This window comes from Fringilla coelebs, assembly GCF_963513975.1.
Source record: "Fringilla coelebs genome assembly, chromosome: 1".
Lineage (NCBI taxonomy): Eukaryota > Metazoa > Chordata > Aves > Passeriformes > Fringillidae > Fringilla > Fringilla coelebs.
Genome location: NC_140028.1, coordinates 51,598,471 through 51,609,389, shown reverse-complemented (window position 1 = coordinate 51,609,389; position 10,919 = coordinate 51,598,471). Strand labels below are relative to the sequence as shown.

General features: G+C 43.3%; 1 protein-coding gene across 1 annotated transcript; it reads right to left on the bottom strand.

Moving 5' to 3' along the window:
- Positions 1-963: 963 nt before the first annotated feature.
- LRRC30 (leucine rich repeat containing 30) lies at positions 964-1,992 on the bottom strand (the record flags this gene model as incomplete). The annotated part of the gene is made up of 1 exon (XM_084227054.1): positions 964-1,992. The coding sequence occupies one exon, from the start codon at positions 1,990-1,992 to the stop codon at positions 964-966; it is 1,029 nt and encodes a 342-aa protein (XP_084083180.1).
- Between the last annotated feature and the right edge of the window lie 8,927 nt (positions 1,993-10,919).

Sequence of the window (10,919 nt, the reverse complement as noted above, 5' to 3'; positions counted from 1 at the left end):
GAAGCTCTTACTCAAGGTGATGACTGGGTTGATGCTGCTTTTCCTGAAAGAAATCTTTCACCTTTAGGAGATGTACTGCCTCCTGAGTAAAGTTTCTGCATACCTCGGATTGCAGGGATACGGGAAAGGAGAGCATTTGTGCATTTAGCAATGAGCAACTCCATCCTTTGTGCGAGGGAAGAAGCCACAGTCCTCTCTGTGCTCTGTGCAGATGCTGCTCCCAGCTGATGTGAAGCACTGCTGTCAGCATCCTAGGAGGCTCCATGTGAAGGGCTGCTTGTCTCACCAGGGGAAGTAGGAGCTCTGGGGACTTTGGGGATCTCCTTCCAAAGAGCTGGCAAATTGCCTCGTCACTGGCAATCTCTACCTGTAATTTATATAGGCCAGAGTACAGTTGTGGGGTAAACAACAAGTGGTATTGAACTGACCAGCAATATATTGTCTGTGAGCTAATATAGCTCAGGATATAGTCACTGCCAAAAGCAAACATTTTCCTTGAGATTCACTCGGACAGCAGTGTTTGTTTATGTCGTGGTTTACCTGTGTGTGAAGTGAGCAGGAGTAGAAATGCAATTGCAATCACAGAGAGAAAGTCTAACTTATATTAATATTTCCTCAGCCTAATAGCTGTCAAATACACATTTCTGCATGCTTGCAGTCTGCTTTAATTTGTTTCTGTCAAATGAAGAGCAAATATTTTATCACAACTGTGCTGTACTTTTTTTCCGTAAAAACCCCCAAGTACCACAGCAGTGAAGGTTACAGAGGTGGCTATTTTTAGAAAGTTTGCTCTTTCCACACTTAATCAAGACCATCATACTTTACTTGCTTTCCTCCAACTGTTACTAAAGCCTCCCATAGCCTTCAAAATCCAAGCATTATGAAGTGGAAATGCCCGTGCAGGAAAGCTCTCCGATGCGACTGAGTCTCGATGACAGGCTTAATCCCAAGCTCGGCGGAAGCTCAGTTCCGCTCCTTTTTGTCCCTGAGGTAGTTGAAGAGGACATCGAGCCCACCCTCGACCACCTCGGGCAGGGGCCGGGACAGGGGGTTGTGGGCGATGTGGAGCCCTTTGTCCATGGGGTTCCAGGCAATGCGGCGCAGGCGGCGCAGCAGGTACAGGTCGTCCGGCAGCGTCTGGATGGCGTTGTAGTCGGCGTTCAGCAGCTCCAGGGTGCTGATGTAGCACAGGGACCGGGGCAGACTGCGTATGTTGTTGTTTTCCACGATAAAGATTTGCAGATTGACCAGATACTGGATGCTCTCTGCGATGTTTTCCAGCTTGTTGGACCCCAGGTGCAGGAAGTCTAGGCTTCTCAGGGCAAAAATGCAGAGGGGGATTTGCACAAAGCGGTTGTTACTGAGGTTCAGTTTCCTCAAATTTGTCAGGTCGGTGAAGCTCAGAGGCAGTTGTGAGATGCAGTTGTGCGAGAGGCTCAGAACCTCCAGCTTCCTGCACAAGCTGAGCTCCGCTGGCACTTCTTTCAGGCAATTCATATTGACGAACAAGACCTTCAGGTTCCTCAGCAGCCCGATCTCCTTAGGTAGGCACTTGAGGCAGTTGCCACCCAAGTTCAGCACTACCAGCCTGTCCAGCTTCCCCAGCGAAGGAGGAATCACCACCAGCTGGTTGCGTGAGAGGTTCAGCTTCTGCACCTCGTGCAGTCCCCACAAGAAGTCAGGCGTGGTGGTCATCCCTTTCATGATGAGGCTCAGGCTGACATAGCGCAATCCCCGCTTCAGCAGCGACTTGGGCTCTCTCCCTGCCAGAAGGGCGTCTTCCCATGCGGGCAGCTTCGGGCCTTTCCTAAGGAAAACCATGCTCCTTCGCTCCTCGTTCTTCGAGTGCTCACTTCCCATAACACTCTGGTTCACTCCTGAGAGAACTGAGGTTTTATTCCCTTGCAATATGCAAATGCCAACAGAGGATGACGGGCTGCGGGAGGTGGGAAAGTCAAAGCAAGGAGACAGGGAGGAGCCTGCGAAGTGCATCTCAGTCCACCGGAACAGTTTCCATAGCTGCTGAGGGAAAGTTTCACTTTTGGGGGCTTGTGTTGATCTTGGTGCACAGTCTGTAATGAAACACTTGCTCCTGACTTGTGAGCAAACCTGTTCAATTCAAACTGAATGCCACAGGACAGCTGTCACTGTCATTTGGCCTGGGCTTTATTGGACAGACATGTATCTTCACTGCAAAAAGGTCACAAGGATGCTGTATATAACTTCACCATGTCAGCTTTCTTGGCTATCTGGTACATACCATGACTGCAGGACAATTAGCAAGAGTGATTTCAAAAAAAACCAAACAAGCAAGCTAAAGAAGGAAACAAGCAAAGAAGCCATCGTTTCGGCTCAGATTTAAGGGATGTTTTCATAACCACTTTTATTTTGGTTCCTGATTTCTCTGAAGTAGTTACCAGTCTATCAGAACATTTTGCATGCTGCAAAAACACTGATAAAGCCTTTTAATGTCAGTCCTTGTTTTCTGCTAAGTTAAACAAAAATAATGTTCGCAAAAAGTTTTAGCTTTTGTATGTCCTTTGTGGTGAGATTTGGCCTTTCTTTCCACAAAGGGTGCCAAATTCACTGCAGCAGTGACATTTTGCCCAGTAGTATCTGTGCCCACTTGGATGATTTCTTGCTACCCACAGCAGCAAGTGTGAGCAGTCATACCACACAGTTCTAACCAAATGACTCTGTCCTGAGTGTCCTGTGCTACTTCCACATCTCTCAATCAGATTTTTGGGGTCTGATTCTTTTGTACTCTAGAAAATGGGGCCTCTTGATGTCCCTTTCCTTGTGAACTTCCAGGTCTCCCTGGGCTATTCTGGGGTACAGGGGGACTAGCACTCAATATGTCTTGAACTATAAATGACATTTAGATCCAATATAGAGGGGCTGGTGGAAGAGGAAAGGAGCAGTGAGGTATAATAATACCCAACAACAGCTGAAGTGAGCTCTGCTGGTGAAAGGAAATTGTATTGCTGCAGGAATACGTATGTACTAAGTTTAAACTCAAAGGGACCATAAGAAGGATCTGCAAAAACTTCAGGTATCATCCAAACTAGGGGAAAATTGCAATAAATAGTGCAAGGCTTTCAGGGCTTTTCCTCTCCATTGAATCCATGGTGATGAAGAGGTGTTGCTGCCTTCTGAGAGATTTGGTGATGAATGTACCCTCCCTTACCATCTCATTTCAGAGATCCTCACCTTAAAAACTTGTGTTAGCACCGATGCTGAAGGATTACGCAGAAAACTGCAGCTGGAAGTCAAGGCACTCCAGAAACCACTTTGGAGTCAATCCCACAGCCCCTCCTTACTGCCAAGCACCACACAGTGTCCTTTGAGCTTTGGGTCCCTCACAGAGCTGCATCTGCTTGGGAAGAGAGGAAAGAGGGGGCATTCCTGCAGTTGTGTGTGATGAGTGGGGTCCTGCACCAGTCAGGACCACAGCAGGCAGTGTGAGACGGTGGGAGCCAAGTGAGCCACGCAATTAAAACCTGTGTTTGAACAGGGCTGAGTGGCATAAAACCAGCTGGTGCTGAGGATGAAATATTGCATTCTCTGGAGTGCCTGGGTGAGCCTGAGAAAGGCTGAGGCCAGTTGTATCTGGTTAGAGTGAGCTGGCAGCCTGTGAGTCACAGATCCCTCCCTCACAGGCACTTTTTGCCAGTATTTGTCAGTTTACATACAAATGTTTTACTAATTGCCATCGCAGCCCTACTGACTCAGTGTTCTTGTTAACCATCATCCCACACGCTGCCCAGAGTGCCAGAGATAACCCTGATGCTGCTGGCAGAGGGGATGCTCAGGGGGAAGAGGAAACACAGTGGCTTGGGAAGGACTGGACCTGGCGTGATGGGGCCCTAAAATGTGGCACTTCATCCCAAAAGGGTGGAGAAATGAAAGCATGAGCCCCTAACGAGCTCTGCCTTTGGGGGGTCTGCCCAGCTGCTGTTAAAAATGCACTTATTATCACAGAGCACCCATGGATTTGAACACGGCATTTTGTTTCTGCAGTGGCAAATGCAAAGGGAAGAAAAAGACTTTTGAGATAGCATTGGTAAGATTAATAATTTCTCTTTTTTTTTGTCTCAGTTCTGAAATGAGGAATTTGCTGCAGAGGATCTGCCAGAGACTGGCTTTGCTCCCTGTGGCTGGGCTCTCACCTGTGACCATGGCCCATGGTCTCTTTAGAGCTCTGTCTTCTGCTGCTCACTTTTAGTAACAAACGAAAACAAAACAAAAGGAAGCACAGTCTCCCCGTGGCTGGCCGGATGTTTTTGGATGAGAACATTGTCCCCATCTCCAAAACACACTGGAGTTTACTGCCTGGGGACTTGGCAGTGCCAGCTGTGGCTCCTCACCACAGAAATCCTCGTTTCCAAACAGCGTGACTCAGCCAAAGTGCTCCGTGTCCTTCCCTGGCTTTGCATGGCACTGTCCATTTGAAACCAGCCCTGTGATACAGCCCAGCAGAGCCTGGCCTGGGCTCTTTCTGGAGAGCTTCACCAGGGGATCTCTATCAAAGAAAAATGCTTGTTCTGCTTCAGCCTCACAGCATCTCCTGCTGTAGCTCCACTGCCTGCCAGACATCAAGCAGCAGCAAAGGGGATTTAAAAAAGAAATTCCACATCTGCAGCTCTCATTGTCCAGTTCCCTTCCTGCCTCTGTGAGCATCATAACTGCTGTGTGAAACAAAAAAAAATAAAAGACAAACCATTTCCTATTCTTTGTTTTCCAACAGAAAAACAGGCTATTGAGTATGCTTGCCATTGTGGAGACTGGAAACTCTGAGTTAACCAAATTAAATTTTTCTTTAAATTGAGATAATAAAACCACAGTGGCCTCATCTGGACGTCTCAGGAACTAAAATTCTGTACAAAAATAGTCCCTTGTCTCTTGGTGTCCTGGAGTGGCTTTGTTTAAACACATTTCAGTTCCCTTTTCTCTATATTGTCTGCTGCCCTGCCCTGGCCCTTGCTGTGCTGCACTGTGAGGATGGACCCATTCCTTTGGAATGCTCTTAGGCAGCACTGACCTGTGTCCACACAGCCTGGCAGAAAGCAGAAATTAATTTCATGCATGCAGGTTTGGAAGCCCAAATTGGTGGGCTTTACATGACACAGTGTACTTGATGAACACTTTGTAGATTAAACAAAAATGTTAGTGTTCAAGGGAAAAAAATAACCCAAAGCTTGCTGAAGAACTTTGCAGTCTAACTAGTATAATAAAAGAAACTGCATTATTAGCAATTATAAAAAACTGGTAAGCTGACAAAAATGACAAGCTATATTTTCTGACATTCTTTGACAATGCAAATTATTAGATTTTTTTTTCTTAAGAAATCAGGATTGTCAGCCCTAAAAAAATCTGAGGATGAGTTCACAAAAGACCTGGAATTTTAAAGTCTATTATCTGGAATCTTTTATTTGTCTTCAGGTTTTGAGTCTGTAGAACACGCTTGGGATACATTTTCTAGCTTTTTTTTCTGCATCCCAGTAGGACTTGCCATAAAATCAATTGCATTGGTTTTAAGTATAAGTTGAGATCATCACATGACTATTTTTCCATAGGATTTGAGCTTTTAATGAAATATCTGATAGAATCATGCTTTTACTAAAACCATAGCTATTTTGACACACTGAGTTTAAATTTTGTTTTGTTGAAAAACTGATCCTGTCATTGTCTTTTAAATTGTTGAGCTTACAATAGATACCTATAGTTTCATTTTCATATATGTTTAAGTTCATAATTTATTTTGAAACAAGTTTTATGTTCTCTATGGAGCCAAAACCTTATATAGTTCCTCTTTCTCAGTGTTTTTACAAATATATTAATGTAAGAAGGAATCCTTTAAATATTTAAGCATAGCCATTTCTAAAATGCTGGGAAATTCAATCCATACTCTTTTGGAAGAAATTTTCATTCAATTCATTATCTAGGTCTTAATAAGCACCTGTTTAAATGAGGATGAAGAAACTACCTAACACTTCCTGTGACAGGAAGGATGATTTGGCTAAAAAGGGTTAACTCATTTCAAGTTCAGCAGAAAACAAGCAATGCTGGAGAAATATTCATTACAAATACAGCTGCAGCTACTGAACCATCTTCTTTTTGCTATTTCTTTCCTCCAAAATATAGTAAATAAAGGATTTTAAAAGCATCAGTGGCATTCAGACTGTCAGAGAAATCCTCTGGTCTTAGTGTTAAGAAAGCAAATTTTGTAGGCTTTTAACTACTTTGTAGTGGCTTATTGATCTTGAAGCTATTCTGAAATACTAAGTCAAATTTTAATGGTAATTTGAGATTTATGAGATGTGACACAAGACAGAAACAATTCTTAAGGCAATTTCAGATTTCCTGTTAATTTGTTTTTAATTATGGTGCTGTTAACAGCTCTTAATGACTATCTGTCCCTGGAGCTTTCTTGGAATGTTTCATTACAGTCCCATGTGGAGCTCCTGGATTGCATGACCCATGAAGAATTGGACCTGGAAGTGAATGACTGCCTGTGCAGGGGCTCATTTTTCTGCAGACCTCTTGACAGAAGACAAGCTTGAACTAAACCTAGTATGAAATAAAAAGAGAGAGCTTTGGGGCTGTGTGTGTATGTAGCCTAGAAATTACTACCAGGCTCTTTCTCCTGGTAGTCAGGGACAGCAGCAATTTTTATATGACATGGAATTAGAGGACGTTTTATTCCTTTTTTTTGCAAACTTGCCACAGTATTTTGAAATTCCAGCAAATACATGAGTGACTGTTTTGGCACCTCCTACTTCTGCCACAATTTCCCTGTGTGTACAAGCCAAACAGCTGGTCTGTCTTCTGTATTAAACAGAGACAACCCCTGATCCTGCACTGTGCCATCATCCATGTTCTCTGGGGCACTGTTTCATCTCCTGCCCACTGCAGTTCTCCCTGGCACCCCCAAAACTTGCTTCCTCTAGGTCCTTGCCCACTCCTCTGCAGGAAAAGGAGTGTGTAGCACACAGAAATGCCCTAGGGAATACCAGCACCCTGCAGGAGCGCACAGAGGGCTCTGTCCTGCTTTATTTAGCCACCTGCACACAGCCTCCATGACTCAGCCTCCTCCTTCCCTTACAGCTAGAGTGATGACAGATTTTGACACCAGTTACAAATCTATCTGAAGCCATTACACAGAGGATACCATTGCAATATCGAAGCATACTCTGTTCTATTTTTCATCACTACATTTATGAGCAGTCACATTCATAAATTTCTGTAAAATAGCCTGTTCCTGTCTGGTAGCAATATGGATGTTTGCTAAATGCTACCCAAAGTCTGCGGCTTTCTGAATAAATTTGGAAAAAAAGTTGGAACAGATTGTCCAAACTGGATGAAGTACTTTTATTGTAACTGCTGCCACATGATCTCTGCCACAGGTACTCTTTTTGACAGAGCTCTTGAAGATAATTTCTCTTATTTTGGATGCATGATAAGAAAGCAACAATTCTTGGAAAGTAGAAGAGAGAGTCTCATGGGCTCCTTGCCTAAATCTAATCTGATACAGTAAAAGATATTTCTTGGCCTGTCTCACAGAAACATATCATCTAAATGTCCATCACATGCCTACATGGCTGGCCTTCAGGCAGAACACTTCCTTCCTTCCTTCCTTCCTTCCTTCCTTCCTTCCTTCCTTCCTTCCTTCCTTCCTTCCTTCCTTCCTTCCTTCCTTCCTTCCTTCCTTCCTTCCTTCCTTCCTTCCTTCCTTCCTTCCTTCCTTCCTTCCTTCCTTCCTTCCTTCCTTCCTTCCTTCCTTCCTTCCTTCCTTCCTTCCTTCCTTCCTTCCTCCCTCCCTCCCTCCCTCCCTCCCTCCCTCCCTCAAGTCCTTCCAGATTTATTTCAGTGCCTGGAGCAGACTCAGTCCAGCTGCCTGTGGTGCACAACCTCCCAGATTTCTGAAGCATCTTGCACCCAGGGTTATGTGTCACTCTAAATGAGGGGGCTATCCCCACCTCTTGTGAAGCTGTCGCTCAGGATTAGCAGGGCTTTCTTAAACATCCATGTGTGTTGAGAGTCCAAAAATAAGCATGACTCTATGGGCTGCTGGCAAAACTCCCAGTCCCTCCTCCAAAGACTGTCTTAGTATTCTACAGTTAATGGGTCATTGCAGTTGCCTAGTTTTCAGGAATATGAAAATCCAACCTCTGTTTAGAAACAGAAGGCAGAGGGTCCCATGAGAAGAGAGGCATTTCCACAGGGTCCTACTTGTGGTACCTGTAGTTCAGAGACAGTGGGACTTGAGCAAGACCATCATTTCAGCATTATCTAGTAAGAGTCTTTAAGATTTTCCCTGCTCAATCTGCCAACATGCTGATTTTAACAGATTTTTTAGAATCTGCAATTCTTTACAGGCATTGTTAATGTCGATGTGCCTCTGTTCTGGCTCCATGAGATTTTGCATGCCACAGTAAAGACCAGGTGACTCAGTGTTAGCTATTGTAAAGTTCATTGCTGCTGTACCAATACCCTCATTTTTGTTCTAATCGTTTAGGTGTATTTGAAAATGCTGGAAAAACCCAGAGGACAGTGGAAAAGTTATTTCAGAAATACAATAAAACACTAAGTGATCCAGATCTTTGTGCCTGATTTAGGGCATATACTAAATGCATGCTTCTCCAGTTGAAAGCGCAATCCCTTTTTATCTTGGTCCTCATGAAATTTGGTAAATCAGTACTGTAAATCAATGGGACTCAGTGTGAAGGGGTTTAGGTATTTCTATCCAGAGTCCATTACAATAATGATTGCAAAAAAGAACTTAGGAAATAATTCAATCAAAGCTGTAGTGGAGCCTTAATCCCAGATCCATGACTCTTGCACAAATTTTACTGATATAAGACGAATTTCTGCATTTACCTTCAGATGGCTGATAAATGATAAAACAGAATCTAATTAGAACTCTCTAAAACACATACCACTGTCTCAGTTTGGGATTTTTCAGAGACATTATCAAATGAAAGGGCAGACATCCCTCTAGACATTTGAAGACTCAATGCTGACAATTAATAGCTTGACTTTTAAATTTCCAAGCTCTTACTTAAGGAAACATACTGAATACTTAGCTCTAAGGGCTTTGGTGAACAAATAAAATTTCTCAAGCAATCAGTAAAGCAATGCATCTAGGTATTATTAGTATGACAGCAATACTTGAAATTCTGTGAAATAATACAGGTCACTCTATGGTCAAACAAAAGCTGGTGAGATCTGAGCCAAGCTGCAGGTAAGGGGAGCTGAGGACATCACACAGAGCACAGCCTGGAGGCAGAAGATATAGCTTGGTAGGTGAAAAAAGCACATGAAAAGCAACTTGCATACAAAAACTACCTTAAAAGTAATAAAACAGAGTAAATCAAAGGGAAAAATACGATCTTCAAGCCCAAGTGCAGGCAAAAGAAAAAAGGAAAAGAAAAGCCCACCCATAATAGTCATCTCTCTTATTTTACAACCTCTAATGAGCAACTTCCCAATAGAGAGAATCAAACATGAATCTCTTCTGTACCTGAACATCAGAAGAGATTAATTGTGGTATACGACCACAGGGTTTCAGCACTTATTGGGCTGTGAGAAGACAGGGGATTGTAGTTAATGATTCCACCTGAGGTGAAATGACAGCACATTTGGCAGCCATGGAGGTAAGTGGAAGGGGAGCACTGATGCTCTGATGTGTGGCCAGGTCAGCTAACAACAAGGCAAGCATCTTCAAAAAGGTGGAAAATGATGTGTGGCTCGAAAGGAATGCAAATGTTATTTAAAAATGAAATTAAAATAGGAGGCTGGATTGGGGTGAGCAGGGGTAAGAAGTTGAGTATTTTATATTTAATCATATCTTCCTGGGCCAGGGAAGATGACAAGAAATATTTGCAGAGGATTTGAAACAGCAGTCAGCCTGTGCATTGGTCATTAAAATTTTCTACACGCAGAACTCAATAAACTGATTAAAGTAATTCTACGATATGGTTGCCTGTGAAATTAGAGACTAAGCATGGTGACCCATATTGTCTCTTCCTGTATTGTGGTCTTAAATCTGACTTCTTCTGCTGTCTTCAACTCTCCTAGACGTGCAAAATTCAGGAGCCTTGGTTCACAGGCCACTGCATTCATATTATCTTTGGTGCTGATCTCCACATTTTCTGCCTTGCTGCATTTCACTTTTAGTTTATCGGATTTGAACAAATGCAGGCAATTAGAGGAAAAGGCAATTATAAGAGAGTTGCAGACAGATGTTTTCCAAGTGACAAGAAGTCTTATCTGTAGCCAGAGCTGAGTGCAGATATGACCTGGGCTGGTGGGCTCAGAGCAATGTGCTGGCAGATGCTAGCAGAAGGTTACAGTCTATTTCATTCCCTCTTCCATGGAAATACATTCTTGTTTTCCAAGGCTAATGGTCTTTGCTAAGCCATTTCATGAGTCCAGGCTGAATATGCAATGTGTTACAAATGTCGTAATTGAGTCAGTTTGGCAATCCAAAAATTATTGTTGTGAGATGTATTTAACTAGCTGTTTGGAAACCACCGGTGTTCTACGGGTTTGGACAAGTACCATTTCAGGAATATAGATTTTGGCAGCTTCACTTTAAAAGCCACTAGTGGAATTCAGTAGCAAGGAAAGTGACTCTAATATGATGTTTTTACCTCCCCCTCAAATGATGGTATCACGATACAGAAGTAATAAATGGTAGTATATGGTGGCAAAGGGATGGTGCTAGTCCCCTGCTGATAAGGCAGAGTGAACATTTGTCTGCAGCCACCTGTTCTTGAACTTCTCTAACTGCACTTTTGCACTATCTCACTCTGGAGCAAACTATGTGCAATCCAAGTGGGAAAGAGCTAAGTGCATTTCCTTGGGTGGAAAGCAATATGGAAATACTGAACACTCTCTGCTACCTGACATAAATA